General features: G+C 45.3%; 1 protein-coding gene and 1 non-coding gene across 2 annotated transcripts in view; both read right to left on the reverse strand.

Annotated features, from left to right (window-relative positions):
* UAP1L1 (UDP-N-acetylglucosamine pyrophosphorylase 1 like 1) overlaps positions 1–25,840 on the reverse strand; it is a 149,872-nt gene that overhangs the window by 117,319 nt on the left and 6,713 nt on the right. Inside the window, exon 2 of the mRNA XM_078642046.1 lies at positions 13,482–13,686. Within this exon, the coding sequence (XP_078498172.1) occupies positions 13,482–13,686 (205 nt within the window). The remainder of the gene's footprint in view (positions 1–13,481; positions 13,687–25,840) is intronic.
* LOC144756944 (small nucleolar RNA SNORA57) lies at positions 23,284–23,417 on the reverse strand. Its single transcript, XR_013595421.1, has one exon. It is a non-coding gene; the product is annotated as a small nucleolar RNA SNORA57 (small nucleolar RNA).

A 25,840-nucleotide genomic window follows, 5' to 3' on the forward strand; every position in this document is an offset into this window, starting at 1 on the left:
TTGGATGGCGTGACCCGGATCCCTGGAAGCATCGGGAATGGCCTGCTGCACCTGCTGATGAATGACAGACAGAGTTTCAGTCAATTTATACAGATAATCAGACATTAGGACGTCCGGGACGTCATGAAAGGAAGTTGGCTTTGGTGCAGACCAGATACTCATGGGTCGGCCGAAAACAACTTCATAAGGGGTTAAGTGATGTCTGGTGGGGGTGGAACGCATCGATAGCAATGCTAGTGGGAGGGCGTCTGGCCATTTCAGACCCGTGGTAGCTACTATCTTGGCCAGTTTAAGTTTTAGTGTGGCATTGTGTCGCTCAACAAGTCCAGCGGACTGGGGGTGAAAGACTGCGTGAAATTTCTGCTTGATACCCAACCCCTTTAAGAGGAACTGGATGACTTCGGCTATGAAGTGGGGGCCATTATCGCTCCATAAAATACGACAAAGGCCGTAACGGGGGAAAAACTCCTTTAACAGTACCTTTGCGGTGGCCATAGCAGTGTTGTCACGGGTTGGGTATGCTTCCACCCATTTGCTAAAGGCGCACACCACGACAAGTACATATTTCAGGCCTTGGCACCTATCTAGCTGGATGTAGTCCATTTGCAGGACCTCAAATGAGTGGTTTGGGACCCCAAATCCTCCCCGGGGCACTACAGTTCCTTTCCCGGGGTTGTGTTGCAGGCATATCAAGCATTGTTGGACCAGACGTTTGGCGGAATCTGTGATTTTATCATTGTGCCAAACCCTGGAGACAAGTTCAATCATGGGGGCTGATCCTATGTGGGCAGGGGAGTGAGCCATAGCCAGTATGGGAATCAAGTATGAATCAGGTAGCAACCACTTGTTTGTGTCTCTTGTCCGCCAGCAGCCTTCATCGTCTTTTAATCCCACCCGTGTCCATTCAGTCAACTCGTGTTGTGTGCTAGCCGTTTGAATGTCTTTAATAGTGTCTCTAGCGTCAGTCCATTTTTCTGCTTGTGACCTGGTCACGTACATATGTGTTGTCGTCCTATTTTCAGCTGTCGTTCGGGCAGTGATGTCGGCTAGCGCATTTCCCTGCCCAATGATGTCTGTCACCTTTTTGTGTGCCTGGCACTTGACGACTGCAAGCTTGTTGGGGAGAAGGACGGCCTCGATCAAGGCGGAGACTAGATCCCCGTGCAAAATGGGGGTGCCGTGTGAGGTCAAGAATCCCCTTTCCCTCCAAAGGAGCCCAAAATGGTGAACCACCCCAAAGGCATACTGACTGTCGGTGTAAATGTTCGCTGTAGTTCCTGTTGCCAGGATGCAGGCTCGGGTCAGGGCAATCAGTTCCGCTGCCTGGGCAGATCGTTGCGTGATACGGGCTGTCTCAACTACAGTTCGGGCCGTGGTGACTGCATAGGCAGCGGAAGTGGTGCCATCGGGGAGTTTGATACAAGAACCGTCCACCCAAAGCTCTCAGTCAGGGTCAGGGAAAGCCGTGTCTCTGAGGTCAACCCTACTTCTAGTCTGTTCGTCCGTAAGAGTCACACAGTCATGTACAGGGTGCACGTTGGGATCGTTCTCTGGCAAGGGTAACAGAGTTGCCGGGTTCAGTGTGGTGCATCTTTTCAGGGCGATATGGGGTGCAAGCAAGGTCAGTTCGTATCCAGTCAGTCGTGCACTCGTCAGGTGTTGCGTCTTGGTTTGGTTCAGGAGGGTGTCGACCGCATGGGGTACCAGTACCGTGAGGGAATTCGAAAGCACGATCCCCTCACTCTGTCCGATAGAGATCGCAGCAGCAGCTACGGCTCGAAGGCAGGCAGGCAAGGCTCTGGCTACAGGGTCAAGAGTGGCAGAGAAGTAAGCGCACGGTCGTTGCTTAGGGCCAATGGCCTGGGTCAGGACAGATAAAGCGCACCCCTCCCTTTCGTGAGTGTAAAGGGAGAAGGGCTTTTTGTAATCAGGGGTACCTAGGACGGGGGCTGAACAGAGGGCATCTCGTAGTTCCGTGAAGGAGGTTTGACACTCAGGGGTCCAAGGGAGTGGGAAAGGGACGTCTTTACCTAGCAGAGAAAGCAGCGGTTTCACAACGAGGCTAAAGTTTGGTAACCACTGTCGGCAGAAGGAGGTGAGGCCTAATAGGGAGCGGACCTGCTTCTGGGTCTTAGGGACAGGAGTATCTAGAATGGTTTGGATTCGATCAGGAGTGAGTTTTCTTCCTTCTTTGGACAAAAGGTGGCCTAGGTAAGTGACCTGGGGTTGGCAGAATTGCAACTTCTTCTTGGAGACCTTGTGGCCATTTTCCGCAAGGAAGTGCAGGAGTTGAATGGTGGCTGTGACTGCTAATGGAGTGGTGTCGGCTGCTAAGAGGATGTCATCGACATATTGCACTAACACCACTCCGTCGGGTAACTGGACTTGATCTAGTTGTCTCTTGAGGGCCTGGCTGTAGATGCTAGGGCTTTCTGTGTAGCCCTGGGGTGCTCGGCAGAACCTATATGAGCGGTTTTTTAGGGTGAAGCCGAAGAGGTATCGGCTGTCTGGGTGGATGGGGATGGAAAAGAATGCATTTTTGAGGTCAATGACAGTGAAGGTGGTGGCAGTAGAAGGAATCAAAGTCAGGATGGTGGTGATGTCCGAGACCACAGGGTACTGGGGTACCACCACTTTGTTGATCTCTCGAAGGTCAATGATAAAACGGTATGCTTTCTCATCTCCCTCTCCCTGTTTCTTGATGATGGGCAAGATAGGGCTGTTGCAAACGTTGCTAACTACTTCCTCCACCACTGCGGCGTCGACTAGCGACTGAATAATTTTTACCAATGCCTTCTCGCCCTCGGGCGATATCCGATATTGTGGACGTTTTGGGAGAGTTGCGTCTGGTCGGACAGTAATGTGCACTGGGTCGATCAACATGCGCCCTACGTCCGAATCCGTCTTGGCCCATAGATATGGAGGCAGAGTGTCAAGCAGGGATGTGTCAGTGTCGGTGATGGAAAACATGCGTCGGGGAGGGCAATGTCTAAGCAGGACAGGGTTGTCGTAAAGAAAAACTCGAACTCCGTCTTGAGAACATCTAATCGTCGCTCGGAAGTGTTTCAATAGGTCAAGTCCCATAATGGCGTCAGGGCTATTGGAGGAAAGCAAAAACGTGGTGTCAGTGGTGTTGTTTTCTACGTCAAAGAGGATCGGGGCGGACAAAGGGTTAGTGGAGGGCGTTCCATCGAAACCTGTCGATGTTATAAGTGAGCCAGACAAGGGTGCCCCCGGAATCAGTCGTTTAGATAACGCACTACGTGTTGCGCCAGTGTCTACCAGAAATGGAGACTTGGTACCCAGGACCTTAGCAGTGACGTAAGGGCCTTGCTGGTCAACATAGAGCTCGACTGGATCCCTCCCTTGCCCTTGGCAGTCCTATGCAAAGTTGTGGGTGTCATCATAGTCAGATTGCTGGTATTGGTTCTGCCTGGGTCGATCAAATGTATTTGGTCTACCTGATCTGTCGTTAGTCGTGTCATTTGGGGGCCCTCGCTGTTGTCCCTTATTTCTCGGCCCATTTCTTATGTCCTTGGGGTCTTTGTTTCTGACCATGTCCAGAAGAACTGGGCACTGGGATTTCCAATGGCCAGTCCCTTTACCGAAAGCACAATGGTCCTCTCTAATGTCTGTACGTCCACTGTGGGGAGTCGAAGTACGGTCTTGGGACTTAGGGGCGTTCGTCTGATAGTTTCCCCGGTATTGGTCTCGTCCTATAGTCACCCCTTGCAGCTGGGCTATCATCACCCTCTCTTTCAAATCCTTCTTTCTCTCGGTTGCCCTATCGTTTTCATTTTTCTGATGTTCATAATATTGGGCCATCTGGAGGATAGCCGTAGGTTTGGAGGCTGCCCAACTTCTCTCGCTAGCCTGCAGTTTCTGGGAGACCTCGGATGACAGACCCTTAACATAATTCTGGACAAACAGATGGTGTCCGGTTGCAGTGGTCATGTCCTGGCCGCTGTAATCGGAGAACACTGTTTCGAACCGAGAGAAGTATTCCGATACATCCTCCTGGGGTTTCTGGCGACAGGCCGTTACTATCAACCAGTCCACTTTCTTTTCTGGAATCAGGGTTTTCAATTTCTGTACGATTTTATCTGGGAGGTCTAAAATGGATTTCAAAGGCTTTTGTCCCGGTCCTCGTTGTTTATCAATTTCCTCGAATTGTGTCCAGGTATGTCCGAGCAGCTCATGGTGGTCGACTTTCCGGATTTGCTTCCACACATCAGCTGGTAGACATAACCCGAAAAACAAGTCGATGTCAGCCAGGGTCATAATCGTTGAACCTAGGGCTGTACCCAATTCAGTATAGAAGGCAGTGGGGTTTTTACGTAGGTCGGGTAGAGATTTCCGGAATGTCAGAATCTCTTGTCGGTCCCATGGCTGGTAGACCCAGTTGTACACTACTCTTCCTTTTGCATCTTGGTGGTTTGCATCATCGTGAGTCCCTGCACCTCGTGGAGGCACCCAGTAAGGGGCAGCCTCTCGTATTGGCATCATGGCGCTAGGTTGCTCAGTTTGTGGTTCGGTCGCCACGGATGTCGTGGGTTTAGTTCCCGATTCACGTTCAGTGAGGTGGCGGAAAACCTCAAGCGTACGCGTAAGGAGGTCCGTCACATCACACTCGCCCTCATCCCCGATATCGACCTTCCGGTACAGAGTCGCTAGGCTCTCGGGACCTTGGTCTCGATATCGGTCCTCGTATGCGTTCAAGACATGGTAACACAGTCGTACAGTAAAGTGTCGTCTGTGACTCCCTGTATATGATTTAAACATATCCGTGATGTACTCTTCACCTTCCTTCCTTTCTACCAGGGTTCTTACTATCTTGTCGATCCCTGTTCGCTCATCTTTGCTTAGTCTGTTTATTCTTGCGGAACCGGTCCCTCGGGTCTCTGGGTCGCCCAACGTTGCCGTTTGCGGAGTATTTGGTACAAGAGGTTCGGCCGACACAAAGACCATGGGGGCCGAAGCTGTGGCACTACCCTCATTTGCACCTGGGGGTGGTGGGTGTTGTGCTAAGGGTTGGGAAGGGGCATATGGAGGGGGCATGTAGATGGTCGGAGGGCCTAACAGCAGATCATCGCTCGCTCGTTTTTGTCTCGAGGATAAATCAGGGAAGAGCATGGAGGGCGTTCTAACCGGGCACTGGCTTGATGTTTCCATTTCTAGTTTCTGTTTGGCTTTCTCTCTTTCCTTTATCTCTCCTTCTAGTTTCTGAGCAGCTAGGTGGGCTGCTTTTCGCAGCTCTTTTTCCAACCTACTCTCAATTTTCCTTTTACGATGTTCAGTTTCTTTGCGCCACATGCCAAAACTATCAAGCATAGCGGGCGTCGTCTTATTTTTACCTAAGGCTGTTTCTAGCGCGTTTATTTTGTCATCATCGAAGGATCCTGTCAGTGGCCACTGACTTTCTCCATTCTTTTTCGTATATTTATGCCACAGTTTGTTATAGGCTATAGCGATCAATCCATGCTTCATGAACATGTCCTTATTAGGGGTGCCTTCCGGTGGAGCCGGATGGTTCATCTCTAATAAGCGGTCCGGGCTAAACAGGCTACCGATCAGTGGGGAGAAGACAGACATGACGGCTCGCAACGAGGGACAAAAAGTCAGCACTGCCTATCTTATCACTGTGTGCAAAGACTAGACAGAATATTTCTATTCTACGTTGTTTGCAAGCAGTGAATACCTCATGAACCAATATAAAAAATAAAAAAACAATTCAGTGGGGAGAATAAGTAGGCTCGCAAAGGTCTGCGTTACCTACCCTTTCACTATCTGTAAAAAGGGTGGGGAGAGGGGCTCTTTCCTGTTTGCAGACAGAGAATCTCCAGAAAAACAGTCTGTGAACAATAGTTCAGTTTCAAGTAATTAATCAGTGGGGGAGAAAGATAGACACGTCAGTTGTATTACCTATCCTCCACCGTTTGCAAAGGGAGAGCCTGTTGTTTCTCCGTTTGCAGACAGAGGATCTCCAAATAAATTAACAAAGAGTAATACTAGTATTTTCTAGACAATTCAAAGTGACCATTTCGTAATTCGTCGTGTTTACACGACCTTACCCGGACCGCATGGACAGTTTCTCGTCTTCCGAATCCAGCGCCCGATCGTCCTCTTTTCCTCGTATTCCTCGCGGCACTCCTGATGGTTCCCAGTCAGGACCGTAGATCACTCGAGAGAGGTCTGTTCGGAACCAGTGAAGTTCGGATGATCGGCTGTCAGACGAGGGTCTATCGGACAGGCGCGCTCCCGATCGTTGCAGTCGTTCACTCTGTCGTCAGGACCTCTCCCACTGGATCCACGAGTCACTGATGGGCCCCACGTTTGGGACGCCAATTGTTAAAGGTCAGGCTACCAACCGAATTAAAAGAACCTTAAGTATTGCCCGGCGGTGTCGCCTCTTAAACCCACAAGTTATTAACCAATGAAGAGGCAGGCGCTGGAGACTGGAAGGCAGGAAACAAGGTTTTTTTATTCTCTCCGGAGGAGAACACATCAGTTCGGACAGCAAGTATCGTCACGAGGTGCTCTAACCGCATCTCTGAGGCCTGGCCTCTTATACACAGGTTTATTGCTTTATTACATACAACACATTCTTGGCAATGCTTTGATGTACGGAGGGATATCCTCCGAATCTCCCCTTCAGGCCCGTTCCCACACACATTTACAGTTGAAGTCCTCACCCCGGTCACAACAGGTGATGACTACCGCGCAGCTGGACATTCCGCCGATTCATGGAATGTGGGGCTTTGGTCGGATCTCATAGGGTGAGGGCTTTGATCAACTCGGGGGTCCTTTGATGAGGGAAGCTTTCTACTGTACGGGGAGGGGCAAGGAACAGTATCGGCAGAGATAATCCCCCAAGACGAAGGACTAGCAGTACTAGAATTATATCTAGACAAACGACCCAGACCGATGAAAATACCCACGAGTTTCATTCTAGAATTAGCCGGCATGGCTTTAAAAAGAAACTACTTTAAATTTAAGGAGGATTTCTACTACCAGATAAAGGGAGTAGCCATGGGGTGTCCTTTTGCCCCAGAATTAGCTGTGCTATACATGTCTCAATACGAAGAGAAATTCGTATACCTTAACAACCCCTTTTCTCAATATATCGGATGCTGGTTCCGATATATTGACGATGTCTTCCTGATTTGGAAAGGCTCGAAAGATGAATTGGATGGATTCCACGAATGGCTTAACAACAGGACAGAAGACAAAGTTTAGCATCTGTGTCTCAAATACAAAATTACCATTTTTAGATGTGGAAATATATCCCTCAGAAGGAAGTTTAAAGACAACATTGTACAAGAAAAAAACAGATAAGAACAAATCACTCCACTACACTAGCAACCACCCTCGCAGCTTAAAAGACAATCTACCAATAGGGCAATTTCTAAGAATCAGACGCAACTGCTCGTTTAAAGATGAATTTTTCTTCCATGCCAGTAAACTCCAGGACAATTTGTTAGACAGAGGTTACCCCAAAAAGATGCTGAAAAGAGCAATCAAAAGAGCATGGTGGACCCCCCGAGAGGCACTTTTGCAATCTAAACAAAAGGAATCTGTAGACCGAATAGTATGTGTTTCCACATACTGCCCTTCGTCAAATTGGCTAAAAAAACAAATAAAGAATAGCTGGCACTTAGTCCAAGATTTGGACATAAAATTGAAGGAAATTCCTCTCTTTGCTTTCAAAAGAGACAAAAGTATCGCAAATCAAGTGGTACGGGCAGCCCTGCCAAAAGAGCGGAATATAACATTACGAGACTATGTGAATTTGCCTCCGCTCAAAGGCCATCACAAGTGTGGCACATGCCTATGCTGCAATTCGACTGTAGGAGGGGATGTATTTACCCACAAAGGAATCTTTTGGAAGCACGAAAGCTTCATAAATTGCAAATCCAAAAATGTTATTTATGCAATTTGGTGCCCTTGCCGGCAAATCTACATCGGAAAAACAAGTCAAGAAGCAAGACATCGAATATCCCAGCACAAATCTAGGATTAGAAAAAATGTGCAATCAGCCCCCCTCGTGAACCACTGGCACTCACACACACACTCAGAACAAGAACTACAATGGACCATTATTTCAAAGGTCGATCAGGATGCGAGGGGAGGAGATCTGGAAGCAAAATTGTCCAAACGAGAGGCGATGTTAATTATCAAATTTAACACGGCCCTAGACGGATTGAATGAACTTTCGGAAATTTTCCACCTTTAATAAATCTGTCGTTCACTTGCAAAAAAACAGCATGCATCTACCACAGGCGCATTCATCAGAAAAGTCCCGTCCAGCTCACTTCAACAAAACCTGAAGCTTAAAGAATCAAACAAAACACCACAGATTCAGCCCGCAAGACCGATCCAGTCCACAGTACAGTAGTTGGAAAATCGACCCGACTTCAAAATATCGCCAAACTACAAATCCCAGAATTCCACCACACCCAAATACCACGAGACCAACAGCGGATGACAGAACGCCACTCAACGCGAAAATCTTGGGAGAAAGCGGAATGACGAGCCTGCCGAGCTAAAACACAAGGTAAATCCAACTGAACCAAGCCATAACGTGCAAGACAAAGAGCAAGCCAGATTTGCGCAAGCCGGCTGCATTTGGAGCCGCCGACATGTAGAGTTATTTTCACCCCACCAACATCGAGTCAGGTTACCATGTCCAATGCAAGAACAAACGGCCTCTAAGTTTTCGCCTTAGACCAACGCTCGCTCTCATTGTTTGTTTCAGATTACTCCAAGCCGTCCCACGCTCCAAATAATCAGGAAGAGAGCATCTTCTAGTAAAAGAAGGTAAGACTCTCTGGTATACCAACCAAGTTGAGCTGTATGAGTTTCACGGAGACACAAAGAGATGTGAATAAATAGCGAACTCCACAATTTTGCATTACAGACGCGCAGATCCCCCCGAGCGAACAAGCCAAGCATCCAAACAAAGCACATTAATTCGAGGTTGGACATCAGAATACCCAAGTAAGAACAAAGTCCATCCTACAACTAAACCACTGCACACACTTCTCAGCCATACCTGTTCAGAGTTACTCATTCCATCCTGTATGATTTCTTTCACAGCATGTTTGGTGTTAATTCACGACAAAGGATGTGACCAGTATAGGTAAGAGCGCACCGCCCCCGTTCTGTCGAGCTTAAGGGCACCAGTCAACTTAGACAATACTAAGTCAAGTCCTCCCATTATGTCTTACAGAACCGAAATAGAGGTCCTGAGGAGAGTTCCCCCCCTAAGGAACTCGAAACGCGTCGACCATACCGCATTAGGCCAATCTGTATATAAAAATTGAGAATACAGTGTACAAAACATTATACAGTTCAGATGGCCAGTCTAAAGTAGCCATTGATCCATGTTGTAAATATATTTAAAGACTATTAACCGCTGATATATTAAAATCTGAGGTTTTCATTTTATCACCAATTTAAATTCATGTTTTTTTCCCTTCCACCCCCTTGTCTTCACCACATTGTCTTCACAAAGTATGCCTGAGTATGATTGAAATGATACGAATCCACACCCAATGTTGCACCCCAAATGAATGTAAATAACACAAATAGGATTGTTTTTCCTTTCTTTCTCCTGTTCATTTAATTTTCAATGTTCAAAAAAACAAAAAGTTGCAGTTCAAATAATTGAGAACAAGTTTGCATCAAAAAATAAATAGATTAAATCAAGAAATAATTAATTCGAAGAACGTGTTTTATTTCTGTTCTTTTGATTGTCATAAACAAATAGGTCTCAGTACTGGCAAATATAGTTGTTTTTGTTATTATAGGCTTGGCCTTACTGTGAATAAGCCAAACCCCTCCTTTGTATACGATCTGGTGATAAAGTCTTCCTTCGAGAGTGCGATTGTGCTGGTCAGTACTGGGACACATTCCCTCGCAGCTGTCTCAGCTTTCAGCCGTCACTGCTCACTGGTGCTTGTCAGATATAAAGCAATGGATCACCGCTCGCTAGCTGTGTTTCCTGCCTGTGATGGGCAAAAATGCAGGTTCTAGGGCACAGTGTAGTTCCTGTGTGTAGACTCAGTGCTTTCACTACTTACTGTCAAGATCGGTCTCTCGAAAGGGCACTTCACAGCTCTATGCCGTAAGCATTTGTAGTCACGGAAAGGAACCTAAACATAGTCAAGCAGCGGAGTTTCACCTGGGAGGTGCTGCAGTACAATGTACAGGGCTGACGCAAACAGGTTGACACCACACGCTCTTTGGTATCAAATACGCAGTGTACATCAGGATGACTGCAGGAGTCTGCCACACTCCTATTGGAAGGCGCAGGGAAAGGTAAAGCCTTTCTCCACCTTTCCTCTTGGGCATGCGGGGAAAGGTGTCCGCCCTCTTGCACCTTCCCACCGCAGAACGATCTTACTGGAGCTCAAATGGGAGACCCAGGCACTGCCTTGATCGGGCACTCCTCTAGGTGTTGCCTCTCTTAACTCTCAATTTTAAAAGCATGCCTCATCGCCCCCAGCATCTTCAGGCAGGAGAGGCAAACCGAGCTCACAGAGCCAGGTTGGAGCTCTCTCGGCATGTGAATGTTGGCGCCATAGCCAAGTCCTCATAGTCTTCTATGAAGGTGCTCCGATCCCTCAATTTCATCAAAATGCTAAAGAAACTGTATGAAGATTTGAAACAGAAGTAAAGGAGAGTGTAGGACTGTCCTTACTCCTACCTTGTGCTTCTAGAAAGAAGGTGAGAGTTAAAATTGCTTCGAAGCAGAATTTGACTGCTGACCTTGTGCTTCAAGCATTCAGATTCCAGTGAAATGATGCAGATCTGATCCCTTCTTTACGCAGATACAGTGAATCCAAGAGCTTTATCCCAGCAAGTACAGGAAGGGTTTATTTTTCAATAGAAGGTCATCCAAACTCGCAGGCGGGTAGCTTACTTCCAGCATGAGGGGTGTGAGTGTAGTGGGAGAGGAGAAAAATAAAAGTATGGTGAAAAGTATACGGGAGAGGAGTATAGGACAGTCTGTGAGAGAAATGGAATGAACAGGGGAAAGGGAAATAAAGGGGGAAAGTTTTGGAGGAGGAGACCGAAGCAGTGCGGGAGGGGAGGGGTCATGAATAGATGCACAGAGGCGATATAGAAGAAAAAGTCAGAAACTGGCCCAAAAAGAAGTCTGAGAAAGGGGGCCTCTGAGAAAGGAGGACAAAAGAGCACATAAAAAGAGGGCTTAAGAAGGGTGCCAAAGGTTGAGTTAGTGCGAAGAGTGATTGATGTTAAGGACAGGAAGGCGAAAAAGAGGGGCGCACAGACAAGAGGTAAGATAGAACAGGACACAAACAGAAGGTGACCAATGCAACAAAAGAGGAGCCAGAAGGAAGAGAGATCATTTCTGTTTGTCCCCATCTCAAGTACAACATGGATACAGTTTCTCAGTGTTCAACTGCTGCCTCACTACCTGGATGAGCAGAGCAGCAGCGAGTACTAAAATAGTTACAGGTTGGAGGGGGGGGGGGTCACACAAAATAATAAAAAAAGGATGGGGGGCAGGATAATTTGTTTAAAGGATCCTATTTATTAAGTGGATGCCCTGTTGACACCCGCACCACTGCTCTATTAACACAACTGTCTAGGTTCAGAGAGTGCTGACAAATTAGCCTTTGTTAAACTACTAATTATCAGATCTGGTGAGCAGGCGGATTCTGTTCAGCGCTAGACAGAATTGTTCTCAAAATAACCACTGATCAATTGTTCACACTGAAATTGTTTTGCTGTGCCTTTTAAACTCTACCAAAGCTACACTGACGGCAGCCCCTCTGGACACTATGGTAGGGGACATTATTTCATTCGGGTCTTGTTGCAAGGAGTGTCAATTCAAAAAAAGACGAACAACTTTCTTCAAAAGCGACAGCTACACTGTAGGGCCCTTGCAATGTTAAATTTGGCATGGAGTATTATAGTTAATCATTGCATTTTAATTAAAAAAAAGTCAGGCTAATGTCTTGCGTCCTAGAATGTGACATTTGAAACGAAATTTTTATTTTGCACATGTGGATTTTATTGGGGGAAAGAGACTACTAAAATAGGATTATGAAGTTTAAACTTTCCACAACACAGCAAATTCAAAAATGGTGGATTGCCTTCATAAAAGAATAGGAGAAAAATGAACCCACAAAAGAGTTAGAAATCCTATATATGTGTCTCGGGATGTTAAAAGCCAAGCCCTCATTTAGAGGAATGACATGGCAGGAAGTCCAAGAGTAGATGGCCACGCACAAATCTAATGCAGGATAAAGCAACTTCAAAAAGAACAGATGATGGATGAATGCTTAACAATGCAACCATTCACCCCAAGTCAACAGATCTGGGTTTAATTGATCGTTTTTTTGCCCATCACAGTTTGGACCCAGCCATATGGGAACAGTCCAGCCTGAACTGCCAAGCCAGGTCCTCCCTGGACCGGAAGCAAGCATCCTAGGACCCGGGGTATCACCCCTAATCAGCCAGGTTAGGCTGAATCAAGTGGCGCAGTGAGCACTGGACCAACGTCTGGGAATACCCTTCCCACTTAAGGTGCCGAAAGAAAAAATGATGCCCAGAATACTGAACATGGATTTAGGCCCAGATCTCTATACTGGGATGAATGATTGGCATTGTTCAACTTTCTGTCCACCAACTGTGCTTTTTGGAAAAAGCAATTGCGGCATTACCATTAATAGGAATGCAGATAACAAAAGCCCATCTAGTCACAACTGATGCGAGCTGAGGGAGTAGACTATTTAAGAGCGGGGTAAAACACGTGCCTGTCATCCTTCAACTACTTTAGAGATTTAACACGCGACATTAAAATACATCGTTTTTTTATTTTTATAAATCTTTATTTTGTTTTAGAGTCAACATTTCCCAAAAAACAGTATTATAAACTTTGGTCACATGCCGATCTCACCCCTGTTCGATAGCAACCCTTCATTTCCCAGTATTGTATGTCGAGTTTATATAGTATCCTTTGTCACTCCCAACCTACCATGGAGGGACCTGAAACAAGAGAGGACCTAGAGTCTTGGTCACTAGGGCCGCTCCTCATTGTGTGTCCTAAGTGCCCCCTGAGAATTGTGAGGTGTGTCCTGTGTGTCATCCCCTAGATCAAACCCAAAACAGTCTCCACGGCCCCCAAATTTTGTAAGAAAATTGGGGCAACCCCTGCTGTGGTATGTGGTGTGTTCAGCAGCCATGTAAAGGTCCATCCCAGTTGTCCATTCCTGGACCATCTGGTTCTCGGTCACTCCCCACTTTAAAATACATCAAAAACAAACAAAAAAAAAACCATCAAAAATATCCAATCTGCAAGTACTATTTTTTTAAAGCTACATGCTTATACTACACCCTTAACTAGAGTTTAATAATCAAGAAAAGAGCACAATAGTTTAAGCAGGGACAACAGCAAAGTGCATCCTTCAAAGACACTGGGAAGGAAAAAAAAAATAGATATCACCAACCATGGCACTTTCCCCTTTGAGCCACATCTCTGACTGGCCAGCTCTTCCACTTTTCGTATCCTCTCTGCCTGGATCTCATACAGCGTCTTTCCACTCGGCAAGCCGACATTGTACATACCCTTGGGGTAAGTTACACCCAAGCGGGTTCCCTGCCCCCCAGCCAAGAGAAGCACTGCCACCTTGCTCTGGGAGATCTGATGGAAACCTTGGTAGGAAACAAGAGCAGAAAATTAGCAAAGTCCATCACAAACAGGCAAGTGAGCAAAGGTTTAAAAAGAGACGTTCTAGGAATAACCATTTTAAAATCAAGGCTAAAATACATTCAAAGTTTAAACTGAACATACCCATTAATTAAGGCACAAGTAAACTCTTGTGTTAAGATAAATATCCTCCCTTTAGTCCAGTACTTCACTACGATATGCCAATGTAAATGAATGGAGCACTGAACCAGTCAGTGGCACACTGTAGGTTCCTATGATTAAATACAAAACAATATATATTGATGCTTATTTTTGACGCACACCACACGAGAAGTGGTTCCACATAAAATAAAATTGCATGAAGCATATTTAAATTCATCATCAAAGTCTCCCGTGGCAGTTGGGGATGACGGAGTAAGGCACAGGGATGTGAACTGCAGAGCACTTCAATGCCTCTTTTATTTGGACTTTTGATGGTAACTTATGTGCGCCCAACTAGGACATCACCATAATCCTTTGCTCACAGTACCATGCTGGGCTCGCCTACCACATTACCAATAATTCAATGTTTAATGTACCGTGTTAAGGCTTTATTAAGGGCAGGAAGCACTTCATTATGAAAGCCTGTGCATGTCGCATGACCATGATATTAAAATACAAAGCCACGCAAGTACTAGATTACTTGTACAACTAGCATATTCCTACAGCACACGATCTTTACATTCTCATGTTGTTAACCAGTAGAGAATCATTGAAAAATCACATGCCTAGAAAAGACCCTTCATGGAGATATTAAGAATACAAATTGTTGATTCACTCATCAGTCATAGACAGGTTCAATATTCGTTCGGAGAAATAAAGTTCAAGTACTGTTGCCTGTAAAAGACTGCAGAGTAAAGCGGCCTGCACGAGTGCAGTCCAACAATGATGAACAGCTGGGATCTGCTCCACTGTTGATTCCTTTCCCCTAGCTGGATTTTTAGTCCAAAGCATACTCTTTCATATGCCAATGTACTTTGATTCACAGCTTCACTCCGATGAAAAGAGCCCACTTTGCATCCTACTTTTGCACCGGATTTTACTCTGCGTTTCTGATATAATTCCTGGGCCTATGATTGAAGAAAGGAGTCACCCGGCTGTCAACTCAAAAGAGACATTGAGTCAGCAAGTCTGGGGCCCTGAAGAAGGAAGTTCAATGAAACAAGCCTTTACAGAGCTCAAGTCCCTGCAGAATACCAAGGTTCACAACCTGATCCCTAATCCTGCGATTATTCACTTACACATTAACAGAACTCTGCTAATCACGTGAGCATTACGTCTTTGATCATCTTCAAATAAGGAGACTATCAAAAGACGAGTTTTGAGTTAATGGAGATAACAAATGCTATAACGACGGATGCAGCTCCCACAAGGAAGTACAACTTGTGACCGGGCTGGAGAATGTAGATTTTGTTACATGTATGTGACTCATTTGTATTTAAAGTGTTACACTGCATGCAGGGGCAATAACAAATGTAATCGGTTGGTATGTTACAATCGTATTACATTTAAAAGCATAACGAGGTCAATAATCTGGAACAAACAACCCAGGACAGAAAAACAAAGCTTGAAAGCTCTTCGATGTAAATAGTAACTAACGTCAGACATTTTGCTTTTCACGTTTTTAACGTGTTTTCAGAATCACAGCACTTTTATATTTAACTGAACTAAACAAGTTCATCTGTTTAGTTTAAACAAACTGCAACGCTATCTGTCAGAAAAGGATGCAAACTCCAAACACTACAAAATTAGAAATTTGGGCAAAATGATAAAAGCCAGTAAAATGTAGCCAAGAATGTAAAAGTTGCATTATGAGCATGTCTTGAATTTTACATTGCGACCACCTGATTGTCAAATGTGAACAAGAAAAATTATCAAGATGACAAATCGAGATGGCAAACGAAATAAAGAGGAACATTTACCTAAAACAAGGGTTTGAATAGCACGCAGTCCGAAGCTTTTGACCATTACCCAATCAAATCGCTGCTTACACAGAAGAATTGTAGAATCACTCAAGCGGGCTACATGTGAAGGTGACCTTATTTAAAGCAGAAGCCAAACAGTTATTAGCAGTGTAATGTACTTCGGCGCAAACAAATCAGAGAACCAAGTTTAAATTGTCATATTCTATCCTGGATTATAGCAGGTTCGTATATTTGTGGTCTTCGTGAGTCAAAATCGCAACTTCTAACTTTGGAGAGCAGGAGTAGCCCGATACCTGCCCAAAAGGGCCACTATATAAAACAAAAGGGTGAAATGGCAGGTGGAAAGAAGAGTGGTACAGAATACATTAGAACATTCCCAATTTGGAAGGGTGGATGTTATCACACCCAGTACCAAATGGGGAGGCCCAGGTGGGTTCCAACGCAGACCGGTAGAAGTAGAGTGATGGTCTCGGTCATTCGAGAAATGAGGAGCAAGACCCTTCTTCAAGGTGGATTACATTTGGCTAGTCAAACTATAATCAGTAGCCCCTCAATCGGCCAATGGAGTCATAAAATGGGGGTGTTGATGGGTAAATGGTTGCCTATGTGGTACTTCAGAAACACTCTCATTTCTTAAGTGCTCACTCTACATTACTCTCATACAGATCGGAGTCTCAACTTCTAACATCATGCTTCATTCCACAACCCACTCAAAGCAGCTACCGACCACACATCACTGCTATTAAATCCTCACAACAAACACTGCAAGACTTTCTCCCAAAGCAAATTCCCCCAACTCCAGTACGAAATGCACGTAGAAAGCCTTCTATGCACTTCAACATAGTGGAATTAAAACAACTAATCAATAACCCCACCCCTGCCTCAAAGGCAACACAATGGACTGCATCATGTCAGCATCCCTAATATCCTCTGCCAGACACTTATAGGCGTAGAATGGACCAACTACTTCGCCATCACCTTCACCATTGCATAGATTATAACTCAGCATCAAAGACATTTAAAAAAAAGAGGAAAAATACCCTTTCTGCAACATCAAGGACATACATCTGGAAAGGAAATCCAGAATAACTAAACAAAGTGCCAGAGAACTTTTAGCTCACCAGACATCAATACTCTCCTCGACATCTAGAACACTACTATTAGAATTTATGTTGAACGCTATGCTAAACCGAACACTAGATCCTCCAAGCCAAGGCACCCCTGTACATTCAAGGGTTGAACAGAATATTTAAACCATACGAAAACAGGAAAAGAAAATGAGAAGATCAAAACATCTGTATGACCTCACCCAATTCAAAACACTCTACTCTAATTGCCGAACCTTAATCATTTGAGTGAAGCAGCAACAGAAACAAATCTATCTTCAAGGCTGTCAAACAGCACTATCCTTCTCCAAGAAACCACAGTTCCTTCTTCAGTCAACAAAAGTAAGTTAACGCCATCAATTATTCTTCACTAAAAACATCAATAAGTCATTCAGTACTTGTAAAGCTTGGCTAATGAGGGTATCCAGGCGCTTTGTTGCTGGACTTAGTGGTACAGCCAGGTCTTGAGTCTCTTCCTGAAGTCTGACAGCAAGGGTGATGTTCTGAGGTGGAGGAGAGGGTGTTCCAGGACTTGATGGCGAGGTGGGTGGGGGGGGGCAGGGGTAGTAGAAGCCTCCGCTGTGGCTGATGCATGGAGTCTGTACATGGGAGGCAGAGCGAAGGTTTCTGGGAGATGGTGGAAGATCAGATGGTAGTTCATGTATGCTTGTCCTGGGTTGTGGAGGGCTTTGTAGACATGTGTCAGTAGCCTCAATTGGCATCTTTCCTGGACGGGGAGCCAGTGGAGGTTCCTCCGGTGTTGGGTGACGTGGGTCAGTTTGGTCAGGGTGAGGATCAGTCTGGCTGCAGAGTTCTGTTTCGTATGGAGTCTTCTCATGACTTTGGAGGCGATTCCTACGTACAGTGTGTTGCCATAGTCCACCCGGGTGGTGCTCAAGGCTAGAGTGACTGTCTCTCTTGTGCTTATGGGGAGTCATTTGAAGATTCTTGAGAGAATGACACGAGTGTGTAAGCAGCCGGAGGAGACTGCGTTAATATGAAGTTTCATACTGAGCTCGATGTCCAGGGTGATGCTTAGTTGAAGGTGTAGATTTTTGGTATGGGAGTTGGTAGAGTTCGGCAGGCCACCAGGTGTTGTTCCTAAGGGAAGCGTGGTTGGCAAAGATCAGCATGTTGGTCTTAATGATGTGGAGTTTGACAGTTGTACTTCATCCAGTCTGCGACGTTCTTCATGCAGTTGTGGAATTTGGTTTTGGTGGGTTCTGCTGAGTGTGAGATGATGAGCTGGGTATCGGTGTAGGATATGATGGTGAGATCGTGGGCTCTGACTAGGTCTGCTAGAGACATCATGTAGGTGTTGAAGAGGGTGGGACTGCGGGATGAACCTTGAGGGAATCCGCAGATGGTGCTCATGGATTCTGAGGTGAAGGGAGTAAGGTGGATTCTCTGCACTCGTCCCACGAGGAATGATGCAGTCCATCTGAGTGGGTCTCCCTTGATCCCGATCTAGTGTAGTCTCTTGATGACGGTGTGGTGGGATATGGGGTTGAAGGCTGCAGAGAAGTGGAGGAGGATCAGGGCTGCTAATCCTTCCCAGTCTAGTAGGGTGCAGATGGCAGTATTCAGGCGGTTTCAGGACTGTGGTTGGAGCGGAAACTAGACTGGGAGGCATCTCAAGTGGTTTCTCTCCATGTGTTTGGTGAGCTGCCAGTTGATTGCCTTTTCTAGGACTTTGACAGAGTAAGGGAGCAGCGAGATGGGGCGGTAGATCTGGAGTTCCCTCTGGTCAGCAGAGGATTTCTTGAGTCTTGAGGATTTCTGCAAGTTTCCATGCTTCTAGAAGGTCGCTGTGGTGATGAATGCCTTGAGAATTATGGTGAGTTGGGAGCTGATCTTGTTGCTTCCTAGGTTAAAGAGGCAGTAGGGGCAGGGTCGGTGCATGCTCCCGAGTGGATGGAGATCATGGTGGCTGTGGTGAGCTGTTGCCATGTGGTGAGATGCTGATCGGGGAGGCTGCCATTGGAGTGAGCAGGCCGGTGAGTTGGGGCTCGCAGTTCCCGTTGATGGTGGATATCTGGTTATGGAATGGGCTGCTAGATCGTTGCAGAGTTCCGGGCGGAATAGTAATCTCAGGGGCTGTGGGGTAGGAAAACTCTGATGATAGTGAAGAGTTCCTTGGAATGGTTGGCGCTTGCCTCAATGCGGATTGTAAGGACATCCTTTTTCATGTCTGAGGCATTGGTGGTATTCGTGGAGGGTGGACTTGAAGGTGGCTCTGTATTTAGTGTCTCTGCTGGAGCGTCATCTTCTCTCCAGTTGTTTGCAACTGCATTTCATTGTACTGAGTTCTGGTGTGTACCAGCTGGCTTGTTTGGTGGATCTGCGGGTTTTGGCTGGTTTGATGGGGGCTACTCAGTTGGCGGCATTGGTGATCTAAGTGTTGAAATGCTCAACAGTTTGTTCTGGGTTGGTTGCTGCGATGGGTTAGGAGACAACGAGGGCGTCCATCCATTGGGTTGGTGTCACTTTGCTCCAGCAGGAGGTGTGTGGGGTGTTGTTGACGGTGCGCATGAGCGTGTGATTGTGAAGTGGACAATGGTGTGGTTGGTCCAGGTGAGCTCGGTGGTATGGCTGTATTTAACTCTGTTGCTGGATGTGAAGATATGGTCATGAGTGTGTACTGATTTGTGTTTGGGGTCTGTAACCAACTTGGTAAGGCCAATGTCGTCCATTCATTCCAAGAGGCTGGCGAGTTGGTGTCTGTGGGGTCGTCCAGGTGGGAATTGAGGTCTACAAGGAAGATGTAGTGCTTGGGCTCGATGGTAAGTGGGGTGATGAAGTCTGTGATTGCATGGTAGAGGCTGGTGCGTGGTCCTGGGGGTCTGTAGGCGAGGGTGCCTTTGATAGTGGTTTTGTCGTCAGTGGAATTGGAAACTGAGGTATTCCATGATCGGTGTGGCGTCTTCTTTGGTGGTAGTGCAGTGGATAGTTTTTGGGGATGATGGTTATGCCTCCTCCAAGTTTGTTGGTGCGGTCCGAGTGTGTCATTTTGTAGTCGTTTCGCTTGCGGTGGCGATGTCAGGGCAGAGGAAGGATTGAACCACGTTTCTGTGATGAAGGTCCCATTCAGGGTGAGGATGGAGATAGTGTCACAGACTTCGGTGGCATGTTTGCAGAGAGATCTGGCGTTGATTTGGAGGCAGCGGAGTGTTTCAGGGGTGGTCACGGTCGGCCGAGTGGAAGTGGCACATGTTTCTCTGAGGACTGGAAGTCCAACGTTGCAGGTGTAGAGACAGCAGTGGCAGATGAACAGTCCTGCTGTGAAACGAGGCTATTCAAGGCAGCAGGTGCTGCGACGTACGGGGACCAGGGCTCCAAGGTCTGTGGTGGAGTATCAGTGGGTGCCCGGAAGGCCAGGGTTCCTAGTGCTGGGAGTGGTCACCATTAAATAGGTCCTGGGACGGACGTTAGAAGCAGGTGGCGGGAAGCGAGAAAGAGGGGATGATGAGACAAAAATCATATCTAACATAAGTACCATTCCAGCCGCCCCCTCGATCTACCAATCCCCTCCATCAACTCACCATCAAATAGGTGAGCCTGTGTCTGTCTACCTAGGTGTGCATGTTAACCATCTCCCATCTTGCTGATTCCAAGCAGAACCTTCCCCCTTCTGAACCTGTGCAATTTACTCACCAAGGTTTATTATGATGTACCTTATTAATTTAAAGCATATGAGGGGCATGAACACAGACGAGGGGCATGAACATAAGAAACTGGTTCCTAGGAATGGGTAGACATCATAACCTTTTCAGGCTACTGGCAACTGAAATTGACCCCTTAACATGTGAGAGTTTAAGACTGCTTTCACCTCAAACTCAGGCGACCGTTTTACTATACCAGGTGGCAGAAAAATTCCTGGTGATGGGTTCCCACAAGACATGGGAAAAAAATCCTAACTCTTCTATCCCGAGTGCAGAGTCAACTACACAGCCCTTGTCCTCGCCCAAAAACTGGGTGATGGACTTAGGATGGAACCCGGAAATGAGCAAATGACTACTCAAGAGTCTTGGCTGGTGAATATGAGCTGGTCTGGGGTGGTGGCGAACACATTCTTAATAGGAGGCTTTAGCTAACGCCAAATGCACAGCTATCTGTGCTTGCACCCAGACTATGTTTGAAGTGGGTTTGGATAGAAGGCACCGTAAATTCAGGAAAAACAAAAAGGAACAGAAAACGGAGGATATCCTAATAAGGAAAAAAGGGAGTTGCTATCAAAAAAATATATAACCAGAGGACGTTAATTGTACCCATTATTCCTGGTGATTAATTAAGAAGCAGGAAAAGTACTGTTCAATGACAAAAATGAGTCTTTCACTCTGTCCATCCGTCTATGGATAAGTGGTGGAATGATGATTAATGGTTTCCAGTTGTAATAGTTCTTTCCACTGTTTGTGATGAAAGTACTGGGTAAACCATGTATCAGAAGATATTGTAGAGAAATGTGGATGTCAACTGATTTGCCGCACATAACTTTACTCCAGTATCAAAATGTTCTAATTTAGTAAATATTTTTGTTGGTATAATCTACCACAAGTATTACCACTGCACGGTACTCTGATGGTGGAATTTCAACTATGAAGTCCATCCATATGACTTTGAGGTCTAGACTGTGAAGGAAAAGGCTGCAATAGACCTGTTCGATGTTGATGATCTGCATTGGCCTGTATGCAGCTTGAGACATTTTTCACATACATTCTTCTGTAACCCAGGCCACCAGACATACTAGTTCAAAAGTCAGATTTTGTCTTTTCCAGGGTGCCGGATACAGGAGCTTTTTATGACAAGATCTCAGAGTTTCTTGTTGAAAAGAGGAACATGAGACAAACAGTCTCTGAACATAGGAATTTTTTTTGGTATTGAGAAACCAACAAGATTGATTTAGGTTTCTTTAAATTATCTTAACCTTCTGCAAACTCATCCTTTTAGGGACTTGCGACTAACATGATTGAGAAAAAATGATATTTTACATTCTGCTACAGTCTAAACAAATTATATGCCTTCAAATGATGATGTCCTGATCTACATGAGGTGTTCTAAAAGTAGCATGTAAAAAGTAGCATGCGCATAGGCACATTTCATGGAACTCAGGAACCCAACATTTGTATGATTGATATAGGCAGTGATGGAATGTCTCCAGTGTACATGTCCTATTTTGATAGGCAGGATCTCAAGTCGTTATTTTCATATTGGGTCATGGTTTGTGAAAAATATGCTACTGAAGTACTGCTTAAGTAGCTGGATTGCATTGAGCTAAAATGGTTAGCTCAATAGTGGAAAGATCTGTTTCTACAATACTGTCTTTGATGTTCCAAATGCTGTTTAGGTCTTCTCTTACTTGAAGGTACTCTTTTTTTGTTAATTCTGTGACAAGGCTATAACTTCTGAAAATCCCTAAAAACCCGGTAACAAATAGCAAACCCTAAGAATATTGGTATTTCCTTTACAGTGGAAGGTGTTGGACAATTGCAAATGGCTTTCATTTTCTATTCATCCATTCTTATTCCTACAACTGAGAGGACAAAGAAAACAAGCATTTACAATGCAACGGTTTCGCCTTTGGAAAAGTTAGAGCTATTGGCATTGTAAATGACAAAATTTGTATTTATGTGTTGGTTTTGAAAACAGATAAATATATGGCATTGTCATTTACATTGCCAATAGCTTAATCTCTCGCAAATGTGAGACCTATTGTACCCTACGGACGAGCTCAGCAGACAGCAATTACTACCACATACACACACCCAGAGCCACACACACACACACCCAGAGCCACACACACCCAGAGCCAGCCACACACACACACACCCAGAGCCAGCCACACACACCCAGAGCCAGTCACACACACACCCAGAGCCACACACACACCCAGAGCCACACACACACCCAGAGCCACACACACACCCAGAGCCACCAGTTAAAAAAAAGTGTATATAGTCTTTAAACTTCACTTATGCCCGTTTTAAGAAATGGGCGAGGTGTCACAATATATCTTGAAGTTGCACAAATAAAGTGACCTACATGTTAACCCTAGATTTATGTAAAACTTGACTATGTGGTAAAGCCAAGTGTACTCTTCAGTGTTATAACATTTTAAAAGTTAAATAATTTTGAAAAGATACCTGCACTGGTTCAGTTTAATTCCCCGGCCATTTCGTAGCAAAGTATATTGCAATATGAAAGTACACCCCAGTTACCCTGACTGGAAGGTATCCTAATGTTTAGGTATGCGTTTACAATTACATAGGTTAATCGAAATGTACTTTTATTATACCATTTCAAAGCTTTGGTGATCTAAGACAATATTTACACAGTTTACACAGTATTAGCTGTTCACCTCCTGGTCCGCTCGTGCGAATCAGCTGAAACAAAGAAATCAATCACATTAGGATTTGGTCAGGAAAAGGTTGAAAGTACAAGTAGTATTCTCACAGAGCACAAAGATTGACACGTGTAATGACTAGAATTAGCATCTTCATCATTTACGACTCTTGTTCACGATATAAGGTTTAGATAGTGTCCCAGCGATTGAGGATAGAACCAGCTGATGAGAGCAGCTGGCACCGAAGACATAGCACTGGTATTGCTCTACCTCCGAACATTACACATCACGGTACTGGATAACCAGGACATGCCAAGAAATGGAGGCTCACGTACACATTACTGTGTAACACGAGTTACAGTTTCATAAGACTAAAGACCTAGTACATTGCGCTTAATGGCAGAAGCTATTATCCTTGGGTCTACAGTGACCAGGCGGGCAACTTGAGCCAAATTTCGGGGGGTGGGGGCGAATTCTTCGAACCATAGAAAGTGACTGAAAGAAGCGGTTAAAACGCAACAAAAGCCTAATTTACAAGTACATGGTCTTTTAAAGACCTGTTAAGTACTCGGGTGCGGCTGCAATTAGATCGTCGCCCGCCCGGGCTGACACGGGGGGGGGGGGCTGAAGCCACGTGAGCCCAATGGGTGTTGCGCGCCTGCGTCTACCAGACATCAATCACCTGGGTACATTCAGATGAACAGAAGTAATCATATTATGTAATTTAAAAAAAACTAGATTATAGAGCGGTATGTCAAATATTGGATGCATGATCTGCTTTACAGTTTAAATACGTGTTTATAAAGACAATTTAAGGCGTTCTGTTATGTGCATAAACGCACCATTGAGAAACTGACTCAAGTTTTGAAAATGGTGATTTGAAGCATCGGAATACACGACGAGGATGCATTTTATATTCCACGTGGTATTGACCCGCCCGCTTCCGGATGATTCTAACTTTAGCGATATAGTCCCACTGTACACCGATCAGGCTAAACTAAAACACGAGGGTTACATTCCGGCGATAATGATCTGATTGAGGTAAAGAGAAAATGCACCTTTTTTAAATTAAGTTTATAAGCAGGTGCGCTCGCAAGTCTAGGAGTGGGCTTTGGCAGGCGCGTGAATAGGAGGGAAGAGTGGCAAGCTCAATGTGGGCGATTTACGCAGTACATAAACTACTGCTCTTAAAAACCCACAATGCTTCTAGCAAGCAATGTCCCATCTTCCGCGAAAATCCTAAAGTGCCCCAAGTGTCTAGTCAATTCAATAACAGTTCACCCACACACGTAAAATACACACCTGCCAGCCACGACTTCAATACCAGTAACCACACATTATAGACATAATTATTTAAGTAAATTAGTGACGTTCGTTAAACGCATGCTAAAAACACCTACTATTTTTCTCCTAACACCTTATCAACAAAGCAAAATAAACTGGTACTCACCGTTTCTCTTAACACACCCAAAAAGAAAGAAAGACTACCATAGCAGCCTTTATATAGGGCAGAGACTGAGTCTGCGCATGTGCACACAGCATTTCACCCTGGACCGATAGCTGAGGGGCAAAAGCGAGCCGCCTGTCTCAGTCTTCGAGAATCTGGTACAATTATATCTGCTGCCAAGGTCAGTGTGCAACGTTAGGAAATGCAGACTTCTAGCATAAACACTGGAGTTCATGGTTATGTTATGGAATCTACAGTATACTCAGAATATCCGAGACTACAGGAAACCGAGACCAGCAGACCCCCGAGGCCCAGCTCCTGCCTGCACGTCAGCCACGAACAATTGATGAAAACATGCCGTCCCAAAAAAATACATCCGCCCCCACCGCCGCAATGACGTTCACAAAGGGGCGGGATGAGTAAAAATCGCCGAACGACCACGAATCTGCTCGGGGAATGAGTGACGCATCTCTGTTCCAATGGCTAGCCTCCATCTGTGGAGCTAGCTAATGGAACAGAGAGGCGGGACAAAGCCCCAGACTGTTCTCAAACGATTTCGCCTGCGCGAACGCTGCTGCGCAGCGGACGCCAGGCGAAACCTTAAAAGGAAAGGGATGAGACTTCAAACAAGCATTTTTTCAACCTTTGCATCAATTCATTTTTCATAAACAAGACAGAACTTCCAAAAATGTTTCTTCAATATTCTTAAGAAAACCCGAAGATACCAAGAAGTTATCGAGATAGATAATGATCTAACTGTACAAGATATCTCTGAAGACTGCAATAATAAAATGTTGAAATGGGCAGTTCTAGTGCATAGGCGAGAAGATACCAGGAGATACTTGTAATGCACACTGCGAGTGTTGAATGCTTTTTCATTTGTCGTCTACCTAGATTGTGACTTCATTATATGCCTTTCCTAAAACAAACTTAATAAAAATACAGGCATCCTTGAACTGATCCAGAAGCACAAAAATCGAAGAAAGGGGGAAATTGTTTTGAAAAAAAATGAATAGTGTTACTCTCTCTATAGTCAATGCAAGGTCTGAAAGTAACACCCAGCATGGGAGATTAAAAACATAAGGGCCCTGCTGGAAAACTAGAATGTCCTACACCCTTTTACAAATTCGCTTTCAAATATTCCTTTAAGACGCAATTCTTTTTTTACTGTAGGAGAGTAAATTCTCCCATGCAAAACCTCTGCCAAGAGTACAAGAGCATCAAAAAGCAGCACAAGTAATGTTCAATGGCAAGAGAGAGTGGTTCATTCCTACTTTCCCCCTAGTGGAGGAGAAGCGGTGG

This window comes from Lissotriton helveticus, chromosome 5_1 (assembly GCF_964261635.1).
Source record: "Lissotriton helveticus chromosome 5_1, aLisHel1.1, whole genome shotgun sequence".
In the NCBI taxonomy this organism is placed as follows: domain Eukaryota; kingdom Metazoa; phylum Chordata; class Amphibia; order Caudata; family Salamandridae; genus Lissotriton; species Lissotriton helveticus.